Source organism: Puma concolor, chromosome C2 (assembly GCF_028749965.1).
Source record: "Puma concolor isolate L17-30 chromosome C2, mPumCon1.1.hap2, whole genome shotgun sequence".
Classification (NCBI taxonomy): domain Eukaryota; kingdom Metazoa; phylum Chordata; class Mammalia; order Carnivora; family Felidae; genus Puma; species Puma concolor.
In genome coordinates, this window is record NC_141675.1 from 76,312,188 (window position 1) to 76,332,496 (window position 20,309).

Genomic DNA, 20,309 nt, shown 5'->3' on the forward strand with positions numbered 1-20,309 from the left:
CTATATAGTTATCCCATTCCTCACCATAGTGATTCTTGTACGAATTACTTACTCAAGGATCTTTACCAAATCGTTATTTTCTATTTCCATCATTTCTTCTACATTTATTCACTGGCACTCTAATGTAAAGTAGAGCTTTATCTTTTATTTTACTCATTTATATCAGTACATATTCATGGGGGTGCCTGGGTGGCTCAGTCTGTTGAGCATCCAACTCCGTTTTGGCTTAGGTCATGATCTCATGGTCATGGGATCTAGTCCTGCCACCAGCTCCGTGCTGGGTATGGAGCCTGCTTGGGATTCTCTCTCTCCTGCTCCGTCTGCCCCTCCTCCCCCAAAATAAAAATAAATAAAAACTTTAAAAATACATACTCATGGATCATGTTATTCAAAAAATTAAATCCACTATTATTGATATTTATTTTGATGCTCAATTGCTTGAACTTACTCTAGACCAACAAAGAAGAAAGCAGTAGTTGACAATATGGCAGTGACAGGAATGTAGGGGAAATGTCCACTTCATTTGTCAATGCCCTTCTGCCAAAGACCACCAGAAACATACGTGTAGTTAAACAAGTTGGCCTTACTGCTCATTGCGACAAGGGAGAACACAAACCATAGATAACCATGGGGTATGTCAGTACAAGAGTATTAGAAGAACCTGTTCTAGGATTTGGTCTTCCCTTTGGGTGATTTAGGGAGAGCATAAAGAAGGAAGGATTTGGGGGCACCTGGATGGCTCAGTCGGTTGAGCGGCTGACTTTGGCTCAGGTCATGATCTCACGGTCCATGGGTTCGAGCCCCGGGTTGGGCTCTGTGCTGACAGCTCAGAGCCTGGAGCCTGCTTCGGATTCTGCGTCTCCCTCTCTCTCTGACCCTCCCCCGTTCATGCTCTGTCTCTCTCTGTCTCAAAAATAAATAAACATTTAAAAAAATTTAAAAAAAGAAGGAAGGATTTGTTCAAAATTGAATGCTGTCAGAAATCAGGGGTATGATTGCATAAAAAGTAATAGTCATTCATTTAGCAAGAGGGGAAATATTTGGTATTTTGTGGTTTTACATAGTTATTTTTGTATGTGAATAGACAAAATTATGAAGTAGCCTTGTTTTGTCTCATTCTGTCACGGTCTCAGGATAATCACATCTGAGGTTGGTATTCTGTAAGATTGTTTACAAGTGAACAAATGGCCTGTGAGTGTCAGATCACTTCTGGACATCAGAGGCTGCTTATTTCTTTCTCACAATGTGAAGAGTGGGGAGTGGGTGATTGTGCAGTGTCACACTCCAGCATTGTATTGGATTACCACAGTTCTTAATACAGCTTTCTACAGCCATATGCATCACTAACTTTATACCTTCTCTAAGTGGCAAAAATGAACATGTTTATATTGCCTCTTTATAGCATATAAAATAAGAAGAGAGGATGAAATGGATGAAGGGGGTCAAAAGGCAAAAACTTCCAGTTATAAAATAAATAAATCATGGGGATGTAATGTACAGCATGGTCACTACAGTTAGTAGTGAGTTCCTAAGAGAGTAGATCTTAAAAGTTCCCAAGAGAGTAGATCTTAAAAGTTCCCATCACAAGAAAAAAATTTGTAACTATATTTGGTAACGTGTTTTGTTTTATTTTATTATTTTTTTAAAGTTTATTTAAAACTCGCTCAGCAGACTGAGTCACCCAGGCACCCCTGTATGGTGACATGTTAACTAGACTTATGATGGTGATGATTTTGCAATATATCAAATATCAAATCATTTTGTTGTGCACCTGCAACTAATATAATATGTCAATTATATCTCAATAAAAGCAAAACAAACAAACAAACAGAAACAAATATATGGCTTACCTTAACAAATCAGGAGAGGAACTTACGAAGGGGTTTCAAGAGCCTAACCAGTAGCAGTACTGCCCAAACAGAGAAAGTATAGCTTTGTGATGAAGATCACATTCTTTGGAGCCAGACTACCCGGGTTCACCTTGCACCTCTGGGCTTCCTACTGGCTATGTGACCATGGGCAAGTTTCTTAGCAACCCTGAGCCTCTGTTTCCTGGAAGAGGAAACAGTTGGAAGACTAACTAAACAGTGGAAGACTAACAGTTGCAGTTTCATAAGGCTGTTTTGTGGATTAAATTAAATAATTCTCATAAATGATATGGAACCATGCACTCAATAAATGTTAGATATTATTACAAAACAAAAATGAAGAAGCAAAAATATGTAAACTCAAAATTATGTTTAGTAATCAGTGCTTGAGTTTAGAAATGATCTAAACATCCAATAAATATCCACTATCTCAATTTAGTGTCAGTCCAAAGCTTTAGGTTACCTAACTACCTTACAAATCCTCTTCAAGCTGACATACTACAAAACACAGTTACTATTGAAATACAATTTTCAATAAACAAAATAATAAAATAATTACTGTCAGAATAATGAATCAATTTGGTTAAACACAAATCTATACTTTTCATAACCTTAAAAATTAAGTAGAAGTAATGCAACCTATTTGATGAGTAAATCTGCATGCATTTAGGAAGAACTTATCTAAATAGAATAAAAACATAAACTTATACTATACTTAAGATTGATAAATCAAAGGAAACATTGCTATTTTTATTTTTTTTTTTTAAGTTTATTTATTTTGAGAGAGAAAGAGATAGAGAGTGAGCAGGGGAGGGGCAGAGTAAGAGGAGAGAGAAAATCCCAAGCGGGTTCCACACTGTTAGCACAGAGCCTGATGCAAAGCTTGAACCCACAAAACGTGAGATCATGACCCTAGCCGAAACCCAGAGACTGCTTAACCAACTGAGCCACCCAGGGACCCTACATTGCTCTTTTTATTAAGCCAAAGTTACTAAATCAGTCTCATTTGCCAAAAAACTACCTAAATCACGTGAACTTGAATTCCTAACAATTCTGTGTCAGAATTTCTGTAAGAATACTCTTTAAGTATAGCACATTGAAAGTATTACCAATTCAACTCCCTGATTTTTTTAAGTAGGGAATATTCAGTTTATAATAAATGTTTATTTATTTCTACAAGCCAATCAGGAGAGAGATCCTTAAAGAAACCTTATAATCAATTTAGTAATGCCATCTGGAGGTAGAAAATATTTCACTTTCACACAATGAGAAAACCTTCTGAACTACAGATGTAACAACAGACAAACAAGTGCAAATAGAACTTCGAGTTTAAATTTTAAAATTTCATCCATAGGTTAAGAGTAGACACAAAATTACAAAACTTCATGGTCCATATAAAAGACCTGTTCTATCCACAGCAGATATAAATTCTTCATTGATTTGAACTCAAAATAGGCAAACACAGGGGCGCCTGGGTGGCTCAGTCGGTTGGGCGGCCAACTTCGGCTCAGGTCATGATCTCGCAGTCCGTGAGTTCGAGCCCCGTGTCGCGCTCTGTGCTGACAGCTCAGAGCCTGGAGCCTGTTTCGGATTCTGTGTCTCCCTCTCTCTGACCCTCCCCCATTCATGCTCTGTCTCTCTCTCTATCTCAAAAATAAATAAACGTTAAAAAAAATTTTTTAAAAAAATAGGCAAACACACAAACAGAAAAGATTAACAAACCAGTCTCTGACATTTTTCACCCAACAGGAACAAGATATCTATAAACCATTAATCCATTTACAGAAATCATCAAATGGTCAGACCATAAAACCAAATTTCCAATTGGGAATAATTTAGCAGCTAAAACAAATTGAAAACAAAATTAAAATTTGGAAAAACAGAGAGTCACAAAAATACTATTGACTCTTTGGATTTACTTCTGGAAGCCAAGAAAAGATGTGCCCAGATTTATGCCACCCGTGAGACTGATGAATGTTACCTGGCTCTGTAAGGTGAATCCCCTGGGCATCTTGGTGGAACTTCCAAAACTGATAAAAGATAACTTTGGAAAAAAGGAAAATCATGAATTTCATACAGATATAAAAATGAACATGTGCTAAGATTTTTATTTTCCTTATATGAGGGAACCAAGCGGATGTTATAACTAGTTCAAAGGAAAAATCAAAAGAACACAAATTTATATGGAATAAAGTGGTGGTGAGATGAGTTGTAAGGAGAGACAAAATTAATTTTTCCACAAGGAGGAAAGAAGTTAGTTGCATTTTTACCAGACAGGACAAAATTCACCTATGTTTCAGCAATCTACAACTTTCAAGAGTGATAAAATTGCTGAAAGTCAAGAAACACAGCTAGAATCAGAGAGCCCTGAAGGGTGTGCTATATGTGATGCATAATTTTCCATTAAAACACAAAACTTTTTCGGTGTGCTTGGGTGGCTCAGTTGGTTAAATGGCCGACTTCACCTCAGGTCATGATCTCGCGGTTCAAGAGGTTGAGCCCCATGTCGGGCTCTGCACTGACAGCTCAGAGCCTGAAACCTGCTTCGGATTCTGTGTCTCCTTCTCTCTCTGCCCCTTCCCCACTCATGCTCTGTCTCTCAAAAATAAATAAATAAATAAATAAATAAATAAATAAATAAATAACATTAAAAAAATTTTAAAAAACACAAAACTTTTTCAACAGCTAATCTTTATTGCTTACTTTGTGCCAGGAATTGTGCTAAATGCATCACAAGCTTATCTCATTTAATCATCACACTAACTTGGAGAGGTAGGTACTATTTTTTTTTTTAATTTTTTGATGTTTATTTTTGAGAGAGCGTGTGAGAAGAAGAAAAGGAGGAGAGAGAGGGAGACACAGAATCCAAAGCAGGCTCCAGGCTCTGAGCTGTCAGCCCAGAGCCCAATGTGGGGCTTGAACTCATGAACTGTGAGGTCATGACCTGAGCCAAAGTCAGACGCTTAGCCGACTGAGCCACGCAGGTGCCCCGAGGTAGGTACTATTATTAAGAATATTTTGTACTTGCTCTGCCGGCATATATATTAAAACCGGAGGGGCACCTGGGTGTCTCAGTTGGTTGAACATCTGACTTTGGCTCAAGTCATAATCTCACAGTTTGTGGGTTCGAACCCTGCGTCAGGCTCTGTGCTGACAACCTGGAGCCTGCTTCAGATTCTGTGTCTCCCTCTCTCTCTGCCCCTCCCCCTGCTCACACGCTCTCTCTCTCTCTCTCTCTCTCTCTCTCAAAAATGAATAAACATTAAAATTTTTTAAAAAAACTGGAATTATACAGAGAAGATTAGCCTGGCCCCTGAGCAAGAATATTTTGCAGACTGGGGGGCACCTATGTGGCTCACTCACTTATGTGTCCGACTCCTGATTTCAGCTCAGGTCTTGATCTCAGGATCTTGAGTTCAAGCCCTACACTGGTCTCCGGGTTGGAAATGAAGCCTACTTTTAAAAAAAAAAAATTTTTTTTTTTTTGAAAGAGAATATTTTGCAGATTAGGAAACTGAGGCTAGAGGGTTTAAGGAAAGACCTTGTAGCTTTTAATTGCTTATATCTCTTTGGCTAAGAGCCACTTAAAAAAAAAACACTTTATTGAGGTATTTTATATACCATAAAATTCACCTATTTCAAATGTACAATTCAGTGATTGTTAGTAAACTTCACCATAGTATAACCATTACTGTAAGTCCGCTTTAGAACATTTTCATCCAATAAAATGCCTCACATCCATTTACAGCTAATCCATGTTCCACACCCAGACCCAGAAAACCAATCTACTTTATGCATGTATAGATTTCCTAAACATTTCACATAAATGGAATGATACAGTATATAGTCTATTGTGTTTGGCTTCTTGAACTAAACACCGTGTTTTTGAGATTCATTCATGACGTAGCATGTGTCCATAGTTTATCTCCTTTGACTGTGAATAGTAGTTCATCATATGGATACCACATTTATCTATCCATTTACTGTTGATGTAAATTTAGGCTGTTTCCAAATTTTGGCTATTATGAATAATCTTTCTATGAACATCCATGTGCAAGTCTTTCTGTGGATATGCTTTAATCTCTCTTGGGCAACTGCCTAGGAATGGAATTGCTAGGTAGTCTAATAATTTTATCTTTAGCTTTTTGGGGAAATTTTAAACTGTTTTTCAAAGTAATTTTACCATTTTACATTCTCACTGTGTGTAAGGTTCTCAGCTTCTCCATGTCCTCACACACATTGGTTATATGCCTTATTTATTGTAACCATTCTAGAAGATACAAAATGCTTTCTCATTGTGGTCTCAATTTGCATTTCTCTGATGACTATGGATGTTGAGCATCTTTTTTTATTTTTTTAAGCTTATTTATTTATTTTGAAAGAGAGAGAAAGTGTGAGTCAGGGAGGGGGAGAGAAAGAGAATCCCAAGCAGGCTCTGCACTGACAGTGTGGAGCCCAATGCGGGGCTCAACCTACAAACCTTGAGATCATTACCTGAGCAGAAGTTGGACGCTTAACTGACTGAGCCACCCAGGAGCCCCTTATGTACTTATTAGTCAGAAGTCCTTTTAAAAGAATGTGATTTTCTTAAGGGTACTGGCCATGCTTGCTCATGCTCCTGCTGGTTCTCTTGCCTTTTCCCTCACCCTCCACTGTGAGATACTTATAGCATCTCACTTAATGTTAGAATCACACACACACACACACACACACACACACACAGGCACACACACATTATAGTAAACATATGAAAACTCACTCCTATCTCACATGTTATTTACATGAGAATGAAATCCTTGATCTAATTCTCTTGGGCAGATATGCTGTTGGAATTCAGAACTTCTCAGATTTTAGAATGAGAATACATTGCATATACCATATATTACATAATTCTTCCACAGGGGCTTGGGACAGCATTCATAATCAAACACATCTCTATTTTTGCAGAAAAAAATGTATGAATATTCACACTAAGAGGAATAAACATAGATCATAAACAGCTTCATATTAGTTCAGGTTATGTTGTGGTGCCAAATCAGTTCACCCCAAACTAACAAAAAAAAATTTATTTTATTTTCAGAACTTTCTGCATTCTAGAATTGTGGGTAAACACTTGGGGGCCTACTTATAACAACGTAAGAGTTCAATAGGCTACCAACAATGTTCATATTATTTGACATTTAACTAAATATTTATTAATTTTTATTTTTTCAATTTTCTTTTTATATTTTGGAGCCAATAACCTTTCCCCAAACCTCAACCATTTAATTTTTTTTTTTTCAACGTTTATTTATTTTTGGGACAGAGAGAGACAGAGCATGAACGGGAGAGGGGCAGAGAGAGAGAGGGAGACACAGAATCGGAAACAGGCTCCAGGCTCTGAGCCATCAGCCCAGAGCCCGACGCGGGGCTCGAACCCACGGACCGCGAGATCGTGACCTGGCTGAAGTCGGACGCTTAACCGACTGCGCCACCCAGGCGCCCCCAAACCTCAACCATTTAATAGGCTGCTCGGAATCTCTTGGACTCTGTGCACTGTGCCCCCAGTGCTTTACAGATAAAATACTCCTGTACATTAATGCAAACAAGAGAAGAAGGAACTCAGAAACAAGAACACAAACAAAAGAGTAGCATGAACTTGTAAGAACAGTAAAGGAAAGCTAATGGCCAGAATAAGTGAGTGCTTGAGAATAATGCCAAAATGAGGATGGAGAACATCTACTCAGTACCTATGAAATGCCCAGCACTGAACTAACTTTTTTCAAACGCCATCTCTTTAAATCACCATCCAAAACCTATAAAGTGGATATTATTATCCCCACTTTGGAGATGAGATCAAATACTCAGAAATTAAACTTCTCCCAGAATGAAATAGTTGGCGTGTGATGGAGCCAGGATTTGAATCCATGTCTTCCAATTCTAAAGTCAATACTCTTCCCACCATAATGTCCTGATATATTCAGAATAGAATACATATAAAGAGAAAGAGTCATCCTTGGGGAAGAGATTTTTATCTTTTCCATTAGGTAGGAAAATTAAGCCAATTGGAGATAAACATAAATGACCAAAAGAGTTGAATACCAACAAATGTAAGGAAGGAGAAGAGGCGCCTGGGTGGCTCAGTTGAGCATCTGACTCTTGACTTCAGCTTGTGTCATGATCTCACAGTCTGTAGGATTGAGCCCCAAGTTGGGCTCTGTGCTGATGGTGTGGAGCCTGCTTGGGATTCTCTCTCTCCCTCTCTGCCCTTCCCCTCCTCACACACACACACACTCTCTCTCTCTCTCTCTCTCTCTCTCTCTCTCTCTCTCTCCCTCATTCTCTCAAAATAATTAAATAAACATTTTTAAAAAATTTAAGACACAGAGCACCTGGGTGGCTCAGTCAGTTAAGCCTCTAACTTTGGCTCAGGTCATGATCTCGTAGTTTGTGGGTTCAAGCCCCACATCAGGATCTGTGCTGACATCTCAGAGCCTGAAGCCTACTTCAGATTCTGTGTCTCCTTCTCTCTCTGCTCCTCCCCTGCTTGTGCTCTGTCTCTTTCTGTCTCTCAAAAATAAATAAGCATTTAAAAAATATTTTTAAGGGGCGCCTGGGTGGCGCAGTCGGTTAAGCGTCCGACTTGAGCCAGGTCACGATCTCGCGCTCTGTGAGTTCGAGCCCCGCGCCGGGCTCTGGGCTGATGGCCCAGAGCCTGGAGCCTGTTTCCGATTCTGTGTCTCCCTCTCTCTCTGCCCCTCCCCCATTCATGCTCTGTCTCTCTCTGTCCCAAAAATAAATAAACGTTGAAAAAAAATTAAAAAAAAAAAAGAAATAAAAAAAATATTTTTAATAAAAAAAATTTAAGACACATTTAAAATTTAATTCTTACCTTTTTTTCCCCCAAATGAGATTTTTATCATTTGTCTTCTGACATCATTAGCAAGTAGACTGCAGACTGACATGTCTCTGAGCTGGCCAGCCACTATTCCCTCTATCTCAGAGTACAAAATGTAGCCAAAGACTTGAGGCCAGGAAGGAATTGAAACACTAAGCCTGTGTCACATACTGGTATTGAGTCTGAATTTACACCATCCATACATATGATGTAAGGTTTTTAAAAATTCAAACACACACACACACACACACACACACACACACACACACACAGTGACTAGACTTGGTTAAAATCTAAAGGCTATGGCAGAGGCAAATGACAATTTTCTTTGTAGGGAAAATTTGCGACCCAAGCACATGAAGCTCCCACTGAAGTAACCTCCTACTAAAGATGAGTTTCCAATCAAAAGAGTTAACAAATCATATAAGGAAATAAACCTCATGAGACAAAGTCAGCAAAATTGTTAGCATACCAAGAACTAGATGTAATAAAACAATCTGAAAGGAAACGTAAAATAAATATATTCTGTCAAAAGAAATTCAGAGAGCTCTAGTTGATATACATATTATACTGAGCAAGGAACAAACTGAACAAACCACCAAAGTGGTTAAGAAACTCAACTCTCAGCAATTACAGCTCAGTTTATAAAGCATAAATGCAGAAGTGCATTTTCTATTATGGATTGGTTACTAGAAACTTACATTCTCTTTTATTGCAAGTTTACTTTGTAGCTGATTAGCTATGAAGCTTCTTATTTTTTTTAAGTAAGCTCTATGCCCCAATGTGGGGCTTGAACTCACCACCCCAAGATCAAGAGTTCCATGCTCCACCAACTGAGCCATCCGGCACCCCATGGCTAAGAGGCTTTAAGGTCATGCTGACATGAAGAAATCTTAACTTTTGTTTAAGGTCAGAGTAAGCATCTGGGGGAAGCAGGACAGTTTCAGGTTTTGGTTGCATGATTGTGAGTTTTTGGTCTAGGAGTATATTCAAATTGTGGTCTCCATTTTGGTTTTGCTTTAGCAGTTCCAAATAATAAAAGATTAAAGAAATATCAGAAGCCACAATGAAGAACAGTATAAAGAAAGAAAAGAAAGGAAGGAAGGAAGGAAGGAAGGAAGGAAGGAAGGAAGGAAGGAAGGAAGGAAGGAAGGAAGGGGGGTGCCTGGGTAGCTCAGTTGGCTCAGATCATGATCTCGCAATTCGTGGGTTCAAGTCCCGCATTGGGATCTGTGCTGACATCTCAGAGCCTGGAGCCTGCCTCAGATTCTGTGTCTCCCTCTCTACCCCTCCCCCGCTCATGCTCTGTCTCTCAAAAATAAATAAAAATGTTTAAAAAAATTTTTTTAGGGGCGCCTGGGTGGCTCAGTCAGTTGAGTGTCCGACTTCGGCTCAGGTCATGATCTCACGGTCCGTGAGTTCGAGCCCCGCGTCGGGCTCTGTGCTGACAGCTCAGAGCCTGGAGCCTGTTTCAGATTCTGTGTCTCCCTCTCTCTCTGCCCCTCCCCCGCTCATGCTCTGTCTCTCTCTCTCTCTCTCTCTCTCTCTCTCTCTGTCAAAAATAAACATTAAGGGGCGCCTGGGTGGCGCAGTCAGTTAAGCGTCCGACTTCAGCCAGGTCACGATCTCGCGGTCCGTGAGTTCGAGCCCTGCATCAGACTCTGGGCTGACAGCTCGGAGCCTGGAGCCTGTTTCCGATTCTGTGTCTCCCTCCCTCTCTGCCCCTCCCCCGTTCATGCTCTGTCTCTCTCTGTCCCAAAAATAAACGTTGAAAAAAAAGAAATAAAAAATTAAAAAAAAATAAACATTAAAAAAAATTTTTTTTAAAAGAAAGAAAGGGAGGAAGGGAGGGAGGGAAGAAGGAAAGGGGAGAGAGAAAGGAAGGAAGGAAGAAGGAGGCAGGGAAAGAGAGAAAAGAACCAAATAGATTGGTTTCTTAAAAGAACCAGAAACAACTTACAGAAACAAAAAATATGTCACTGAAATTGAAAACTCAGTGGAAAATTAGAGGATAGTTTAAATACAATAGAGAAGGATGCCTGGGCGTCTCTCGGCTAAGTGTCCGACTTCAGCTCAGGTCATGATCTCTGGTTCATGAGTACAAGCCCACGTCCGGCTCTGTGCCAACAGCTCGGAGCCTGGGGCCTGCTTCGGATTCTGTGTCACCCCCTCTCTCTGCCCCTCCCCTGCTCATGCTCTCTTTCTCTCTCTCAAAAATAAATAAACATTTAAAAAAATAAAATTAAAAAACAAATACAATAGAGAAGGAAATCTGTTACCTGGAAAGTAGTGTGAAAGAATTACTAGGGACACAGATAAAGGGGTGCAAAATATGAAAGAGGGATATGTTAGGCAGAAAAATCATCCTCCAAGGATGGCCACATCCTAATCGCTAGCACCTGTGAATATGTTATACAGAAAAGGGGGAATTAAGGTCACAGATGGAATTAAATTGGCTAATTGGCTAACCCTGAGATAGGGAGCATGTCCTGGATTATCCAGGTGGGCCCACTGTAATCACAGGGGTTCTTTTTTTTTTATAATTATTTTTTTTTTTAACGTTTATTTATTTTTGAGACAGAGAGAGACAGAGCATGAACGGGTAGGGGCAGAGAGAGAGGGAGACACAGAATCGGAAGCAGGCTCCAGGCTCTGAGCCATCAGCCCAGAGCCCGACGCGGGGCTCGAACTCAGGGACCGGGAAGTCGTGACCTGAGCTGACGTGGGACGCTTAACCGACTTAGCTACCCGGGCGCCACTCACAGGGGTTCCTAAAAGTGGAAGAGGAGAGAAGAGCATGAGAAGCAGAGATGGTAGTGTGAGAAAGACTTGCCAATGTTGCTGGCTTCAAAGATGGAAAAATGGGACCATGAACCACGAAATGCAGGCAGCCTCTAAAACTGGAAAAGATAATGAATTTGCTCATAGAGACTCCAGAAGGGATGCAGCCCTAGCAAAACATTGATTTTAGCCCAGTGAGACTCATTTCAGACTTCTGGCCTACAGAACTGTAAAATAATAAGTTTGTGCTTCTTAAATTTTTAAAAAATGTCTTATTTATTTTTGAGAGAGAGACAGAATGCGAGCAAGGGAGGGGCAGAGAGCAGGGGAGACACAGAATCTAAAGCAGGTCCCAGGCTCTGAACTGTCAGCACAGAGCCTGACACGGGGCTTGAACCCACAAACCATGAGATCATGACCTGAGCCAAAGTGGGACGCTCAAACAACTGAGCCACTCAGGTGCCCCTGTAAATCTGTGATTTTTTAAAGCCAACTAAGTTTATGATTTGTTACAACAGCAGTAGGAAACTAATATGAGAGGTTAAGAAAGGAAACAATCCAACATAAGTCTAATAAGAGAAAAGGTAGAATATAATATTTTTAAATGGCTGAGAATTTTCCAGAATTGAAGAGATGACTCTTCAGACTGAGAGATCACACAAAGGTCTTAATGTAATACATATCAACTAATCCACAACCATACACATTGTAGTGAAATATATGAGAAAGTCTTAAGAGCAAATGGAACCTCCAGCATGGGCAAGAACAAGACAACCAGAACTCTCTTTCCAGGAAGGTAACAAATGTCAGTGGTCAACTAATGCCATCAGTATTCAAAATCAGACTCTAGGTGTGGCCTGTGCTCCTTTAATCTAGGGATTCCTCGGTGCTGGTACACTCCTGGAGGAGAATTTAGACAAAGAAGATGGAAGGAAGCTGGTTCCACAAAGAGAGATTCCTCTTATTCCTTGCTCTCAGTCTTCTACTTCAAGGTAAGAAAAGGGCAACAACAGGGAAAGAGGCAGAGACTCTCTCTAGTTGAACACCTAGAAACTTCTTTCAAATTTCCAACTCCCAGAGATGATCTAAAATGGGTATTATTATTTCATAACTTTGTTATAATAATGCCTGAATAGACTTTCCTTCTCTGGAAGACAGAAAATATCCTTCCAGGGGCACCTGGGTGGCTCAGTCAGTTAATGACTCTTGATTTTGGCTCAGGTCATGATCTCAAAGTTCATGAGTTCGAGCCCCGCATTGGGCTTTGTGCTGTCCGTGCAGAGCCTGCTTGCAATTCTCTCTCTCCCTCTTTCTCTGCCATCTTCTGCCCCCCCTTCCCCTCTCTCTCCCTCTTCTCTCTCTCTCAAAAATAAACTAAAAAAAATATATCTTTCCAGTGATGTATCATACAGGAACTATTTTTCTTCCCAGGACCCATCCCTAATTGTCTTCTCTTCTATTTAGACTTAATGTCTACCCATCTTTCTACACACAGGTATAATTCTTTTTCTCTGCAGCTATGAAACCCACTCCATTGTAGCAAAGTGCTCACTTTTAGCCATAACTTCCCCATCCACCTTCAGGATCCAAGTGCTTTAGGTTAGGTAAGATGCCAGAGGGTAGCAAATGGAGAGTGAAAATAGAGTATGCTTCTCTTTCAGGAAGTTAATATAGTATAGTGGAAAGAACATGGGATTTGGAGACAGACAGACCTGGGTTTGAATCTTGGTCCCTCACTTTGCACCTTATGCAACCTTGGGCAAATTGCTTGACTTCCCTGAGCTCCAGTTTCTTCATCTGTAAAATAGGGCATGCCTTGCAGAGTTGTGAGGATTCAATGAGAGAAAGTTAGTAGCATAGTGCCTGCCTGGCATATGATAGGTATCAATAAATGTCGTCTCTCCCCCTTAGGTTGTCATATAACTTCTGGATAAGAGAGCATAGGTAGGGCTAAACCAGAGTCAGCTTTAGATGTCAGTATAAGGAAGAGGAACAAATTGTACTAACTACTCAGTAGAGAACACTAGAGATGCTCCTCTGGCCACTCACTGGCCATGATCAACAAATGAATATTCATTGTTCATAGAATGATCCAAGGATTTGTCTGGACAGCACTGTGACTTTGGGAATGGATAAGGCTTGATGTCCTTAGCATACAACAATCTCTCTCATTCCAGGCTGTTGTTCCTCTAACAAATTGCTACAATTAGAGAGGGTAGAAAAAAGGGGAAGACAACACTTCAAAATCCTCAAACTGGAAAAGTGATAGAGGTTGAGCAGCAAAATAGGGAGAAGGAAGTTTGGGGCAGTGAAGGTGAAATTGGTGTGTTCTCTTTGGGGTCCTGGGAATGGAATCCTATCTGATGGCTATCACTGTCCCAGGGGCAGTTTGCATATAGATTTGGGCATGCTTTGCATGGAAACAGAAACATTAAAAGGGCAGCCAGAGCCCTAACTCAGCTTACCACATTAGCTTCCATCATTTGCCTTCCAGCCCAACCCATCCTCCCTGGCCTTGGAGGGAGGCACCCAGCATCTGGTGATCCTCTTGGTGATCCTCCTTTCCCAGTCTCCATCTCATCATTGGGGGAATATACTACAGCAGCATCAAACAAACCAGGGTTCAGAGCAAGTCCAGTTTTTGCCTCTTATATATTTGACCTCAGGGATTTAATTCCTCTTACTGGATCTCAGTTGACTCATTTATTACATAAGGACAAAAATAATTTCTCCTTGATAGGGGCTTGGGAGGATTAAGTGAGGGACTTACTCTGAAGGGCTTAGGGTATACCTGGCACATAATCAATGCTCAATAAATCTTAGCTATCGTTATTATCACAGACTACCCCCAAGATCCTATCATAGGGCCCTCTCACATAGGCAACAGGAGAGTTCTCTCCCTCTCCTCACACATTCTATGTCCTCTACAGGAAGGGGCAGTACTTTCATCATCAACTGCTCAGGGTTCGGCCAGCATGGAGGGTATCCCACTGTTCTGGATTCAGTGTTTGAGCGGAAGGCCTTCCGTCCAGTCACGAACTTCAGCATCCCCACCCTAGTCAACATCTCCTTTACTATGTCTGCCATCCTAGATGTGGTGAGTGCTGACCCCTAGCCCTTAATTTTTTCCCAACCTGGCAAGGGAACCCCAAAAGCTCTTGTCCACATTGCACCTTCCTCCATCACTGCTAAATGTCATTTACCCAGTGGGGATCTCAAAGAAGCTCTGTCTGGTTTAACAGGATGTGGTACAACAGCACATAGAAGAGAATTTCTTTTCTTTCTCACCCAGTGATTCTCTACCCTGGCCATATACCACTGTTCAGTCTCCACTCCCAGAGATTCCGATTGGATGGAACCTAGACTTCAGTAGTTTTAAGCTCCTCAAGTGATTCTAAGATACAGCCAGGATTGAGAAGCACTACTCTAATCCAGCCCTGTTGTGAATTCTCCCACACATGGGAGAATTAAGCTTTTCAATTAAGCTGTTTCAATTAAGCTTTTGTCCTTGACCTACATGTTGACCTTGATCACAGCACCACTTTTACATACATTGGGAGTTGGTAGACAAAAATGAGGAGTAGGAGGGGCACCTGGGTGGCTCAGTTGGTTAGGCTGCGGACTTTTGATTTTGGCTCAGGTCATGATCTCACGGTTTGTGGGTTCAAGGCTGGTGTCTGGTTCTGTACTATCAGTGCAGAGCCTTCTTGGAATCCTCTCTCTCCCACTTTCTCTGTCCCTCCCCACCCCCCCCCCACCCCCGCTCGCAGGCACTCACTCTTTTTCTATCTCCAAAATAAATAAACTTAAAAAAAAATGGGGAGTGGGAGGGATGGACAGACTTCTTACCCACATCATACTAGAAACCGGAAATTCTTTTGGCAGGATGAACATCTACAGCTCTTGTCATCATTCCTGTGGCTGGAAATGGTATGGCTAATACCCTTTATTCTCTCCCTTCATTTACATTCAGAAAGGATTTTAAACAAAGATATAATTATGACCTTTACGTATCTAACAACGTATCTTTGAAACACATGAGGGAGAAATGGAAAAATCTACAATCATGGTGAGAGGCTTCAATATACTGGTTTCAAAAATCAAGTAGAAAAAGAATAAAAAACATTGTGATTTTTAACAGCACAATTAGGAAACTTGATTTAATAAACATCAAACTTTGTACCAACGAAAATGCATAATCTTTTCTGATACAAATGCAATATTTTCCCACACTGACGAAGATCTCAACAAACTCAAAAAAGCAGAAATTATCTAGACCACAATCTGATCACGATACAAGAAAATGAAACTAACTGGGAAAAGACAGCCCTCCCCCCAGAAAGCCTTATTTCTTGGGAATTTAAAACTAAACTTCCCCCAAAAATTAAGCTTCCAAATACTTTGGGCTAAAGTAAAAATAAAACAATTAAATAGAAATTGCAAAATAATTAGAAACAAAGAGCCTACACATGAAAATCTATGAATATAGCCAAAGTATAACTCAGTGGAAATTTTGTATCTTAAGTGTATTAATAAGAAAACAAGAGGGGAAAAAATGAAAGTAAATGAATTAAGTTTCCAATTTGAAAAGCTTGGTTAAAGAGAAGGAGAGAGGAGGGGAATAATACTAATAATCACCTAATCTTGCTCTCAAAGTGCAGTTCCCAGATGGGCAGCACCAGTTGATTGCACCACCTGGAAACCTAGAAATGCACATAATCTTGGGTCCCACCCAGTGTAACCAACCATCCCAGCATACCCAAGACTGAGGAATTCTCAGGACATGGAATTTTCAATGCTAAAACCAGCAAAATGCTGGGCAAATCAGGATGAGTTAGTCACATCACCTATTGAATCAGAATCTATATAGTTCAATATGATCCCCAGATGTTTTATATGCAAAGCAAGACTTGGGAAGCACTGATCTAGTACAAAGTTTTATTTAATGTGCATAGAGCCTCCCTTCCATTCTGGCTGTGGTTCTACAAACTGCAGTTGCTGTTGAAAGTACACTGAGACTAGACAAGCCCACCCAGAATTGGACAATCCTTGAAAACGGTTCCCAAAGAAGGTTGCCAGACTTGGAAAAGAGGGTTTGGAAAGGTCATCCCAAAGACAAGAGAGGGTGGTACCTGGCACCTGCCAACAAAAGGAAGACCATGAAGTCTCTTGCTTCAAAGAACCCAAGAGCTTGTCCAAGGTCTCCTTGCAATAAAGACTGGTGAAAGGGGTCTGGGAGACAGTTGAAGGCATGCTAGATACTAATACATAATACCTATGAACATTACAGTTTCAAAATTCATTGATATGTTTTATTTCATTTGATACCTACTAATCCCCTTATTTTACACTAAGGAAATTCTAGCTCAGAGAGGCTAAGTTACTGATCTTTCAGCTCTAAATCTCATTCCTACTGAAGAAAAAATAGTGTTTCTCTAATCACCAGTAATTTCTCACAGAAATGGAAAAAGAGAGGAATCAAAGTTTATGAAGAAATGAACACAGAGAGCTTCAAGTCTATTTGTAATTCTTATTTCTTAAAAAAAGAAAGCCAAAGTAAATTTATCAAAATATTGACTCCACAAAGTTGAGTGATAGAAACCTGTTTATTATTTTATATACTTTTTTATGTGCTTGAAATATTTCATAACTTTTTTTAAGAAAAATCAAAGGACAGAAAAAAATAGCCTTAATTTCTATCAGGCTCTCTCACCTCTCCTCCACCTGGGCTCTAGGTCTGGGATAACCCATTTATCAGATGGAACCCAGAGGAGTGTGAGGGCATCACGAAGATCAGTGTGGCAACCAAGAACCTATGGCTCCCAGACATTTTCATCGTTGAGTTGTACGTATTAAGGGCTGGGAATAGCCAGAGGGAAGCCCCATTTTCTGGAATCAGTAGAATTTACAATCTGCCATTGGAGACACTAAAAGTGGTATTAGATGGATGAGAAATAACCAGAAAGGTAAAAGAAAAACAAAGCACCTGCATCCCACTTCATCTCTCTTACAGCATGAATGTGGATAAGACCCCAAAAGGCCTCACAGCATATGTGAGTAATGAAGGTCGCATCAGATATAAGAAACCCATGAAGGTGACCAGCATCTGTAACCTGGACATCTTCTACTTCCCTTTTGACCAGCAGAACTGCACCCTCACCTTTAGTTCATTCCTTTACACAGGTGAGTTGCTGTGGGGGCTCAGGGATGTGGGTGAATGAGAGCAACCGATTAAACAACAGAAAATAAAATATAAAGAAATTATGAATAAATGGTGACTAAGGTGTATGGGTAGAGCAAAAATTAGGGCTCTTATGGATGTTTAAATATTTTCCATAAAGGGAAAATCCAAGCCTGTCTTGTTGATTACCATTCCTAGCTCTTGCAAACTTTCTGCCATAATAGTAGGTACTCAAAAATACATGTTGAATGAAGATGAAAAAAGAGAATGTAGTTGAATCAACAGGAAACTGTATCCTTGGGAAATGATCTGGACCTCCCTTTCAGTGGAGAATATGTTGCTGGGCATGGAGAAAGAAGTGTGGGAAATAGCAGACACATCCCGGGATATCGTTCAAACCCATGGAGAGTGGGAGCTCCTAGGCATCAACAAGGCCACCCCAAAGATGTCCGTGGGCACCAGCCTATACGATCAGATCATGTTCTACGTGAGTTCAGAGGTCCTTGATTTTTCCTTTCTTTCTTGCTTCTACCCTTGCCTAGAATCTCCACCAAATGGGTATTTCTCAAGTTTCAGGGTTTCTCAGTTTTACTTCTGCCAGATTCAAACCTTTCCTCTTGGCTGCCCAGCCACATTCTTTTTCCTAAAGCTCACTGCTCTGGCCTAACTTGTCACTGGCAGTCTCTATACTTATTTATGATGCTGCATTCTACACAGCTATATATCTCAGGGTGATATCAGACCAAAAAGGAAGGCAGAGACATAAACAATCACTACTATTCCTGGCAGCTTCCAAATCCCTTATCCACTTCCCTTTCTTTCCTCCCCCAAGGTGGCCATCAGGCGCAGGCCCAGACTCTACATCATAAACCTTCTGGTGCCCAGTGGCTTTCTGGTTGCCATCGATGCCCTCAGCTTCTACCTGCCAGCAGAAAGTGGAAATCGTGCCCCATTCAAGATAACCCTTCTGCTGGGCTACAATGTCTTCCTGCTCATGATGAATGAGTTACTACCCACCAATGGCACCCCCCTCATCAGTATGGCATCTCCAGCCTTAGAGAAAATAAGGGTGGGGAGGATTGACTGAACTAGCTCAAGGGAGAGAGATATACTGGGAAAATGAGGCCCTAAGCCTGCCAGGGTGGGATTGGAAGAGAGAAGCCCTAGGTGGTGCCTCTGACCCACATGTAGGCCTACCTTCCCTGCAGGTGTCTACTTTGCCCTGTGTCTGTCCCTGATGGTGGTCAGCCTGCTGGAGACCATTTTCATCACCTACTTGCTGCACCTGGCTACCAGCCAGCCCCCACCCATGCCTCAGTGGCTCCATTCTCTGATCCTCTACTGCACCAGCCCAACAAAGTGCTGCCCCACTGCACTCCAGAAGAGAAATAAAGCCATGGGCCTCCCCCCTGCCCACCTGCCTGGTAAGGAGATTCAGCACTGCCCACATTTCCTCTTCCCACATAGCCATTTATCTGCTCCTATCTCCTTCCCTATTCCTTCCACCCCAGGTGAACTTCATGGCCTATGCTGAGTCTCTATCTCTCTGTAGGTGTGAAGGAGCCAGTGGAGTTAGTGGGGAAGATGCCAGGTTCCAGAGAGACAGAGTTAAATGGGTGTCCTGGGTCAACAAAGGCCCAGCAGGAAGATGAGACTCAGAAGCAGCACTTGGTCGACCTGTGGGTGCAGTTCAGCCACATGATGGACACCCTGCTCTTCCGCCTCTACCTGCTCTTCATGACCACCTCCGTGGTCACAGTCATCGTCCTCTGGAACACCTAGGCATGATATCTATTTGCTCCTGCAGATCCCACCCAGAGCTGCTTCTGGCTTCCAGAGACCAGCCAGGTCTTTGCCCTTTGTTGAGTATTGACTATCACAGCCCAAAGATGACCCATTCCCTGCTGCATTCCATGCATCTCAATCCAGCCCCACTGATCAGTCTCAACCCAACTCTAGACATTTTCCTCTTGTATCTGTATTCTGTTGGCTCCCCTTAGTCCTCTCATGAAGTTCTACGATCCCCTTATGTCTTCTGCATAGCAGTCCCACCTCCTCTGCTTCCTTACTTGTCCCAATAAATCATTCTTCAGAGACCTCTGGTTCTTTGTCATGTTTTGAGGTAGAAACTTAACTATTCAAAACTGATAGTTTCAAAATATCACCTGTGCATCCCTCTGCCTGTGACAGCATTTTGATCTCACAACGGACGATCCTCTTACCTTCAAGTCCAATGTGACAGTTGTCCTGTCTGGAAAGTTTTAATTTTCTTGGACATTTTTAAAGACATATGTCTTACTTGTAGACTCTTTTATTCATCTTTTTCATTATTGTACAGGAGCTCTGCAGAGATATTGCAGGTTAGGTTCCAGACTACCACAATGAAGCAAATGTCACAATAAAATGAGTCAATGAGTTTTTTGGTTTCCCAGTAGATATAAAAGTTATGTTTACACTATATTGTAGTCTATTGAGTGTGGAACAGCATTATATCTAAAAAACATGTACATACTTTAATTTAAAAATACTTTATTGCTGGTGCACCTGGGTGGTTCAGCCAGTTGAGCATTCAACTCTTGATTTTGGCTCAGGTCACGATCTC

The 20,309-nt window shown here is 41.1% G+C and overlaps 1 protein-coding gene and 1 pseudogene across 1 annotated transcript; both read left to right on the forward strand.

Annotated features, from left to right (window-relative positions):
* The first annotated feature begins 5,122 nt into the window (after positions 1-5,122).
* Positions 5,123-5,220, forward strand: LOC147577327 (U6 spliceosomal RNA; annotated as a pseudogene).
* Positions 5,221-12,451: 7,231 nt separating this feature from the next.
* LOC112849560 (5-hydroxytryptamine receptor 3E-like) lies at positions 12,452-19,631 on the forward strand. The gene is made up of 8 exons (XM_025913218.2): positions 12,452-12,518; positions 14,457-14,623; positions 17,262-17,371; positions 17,540-17,709; positions 18,034-18,194; positions 18,540-18,744; positions 18,916-19,131; positions 19,260-19,631. The coding sequence occupies exons 1-8, from the start codon at positions 12,452-12,454 to the stop codon at positions 19,487-19,489; spliced, it is 1,326 nt and encodes a 441-aa protein (XP_025769003.2). The 3' UTR covers positions 19,490-19,631.
* The last annotated feature ends 678 nt before the right edge of the window (positions 19,632-20,309 follow it).

Coding starts and splice junctions, on each gene's coding strand:
- LOC112849560 (XM_025913218.2), top strand. CDS start 12,452: ATGGAAGGAAGCTGGTTCCACAAAGAGAGATTCCTCTTATTCCTTGCT. Junction 17,710..18,033: donor TAGTTCATTCCTTTACACAG/GTGAGTTGCTGT, acceptor CCTCCCTTTCAG/TGGAGAATATGTTGCTGGGC. Junction 18,195..18,539: donor ACGATCAGATCATGTTCTAC/GTGAGTTCAGAG, acceptor TCCTCCCCCAAG/GTGGCCATCAGGCGCAGGCC.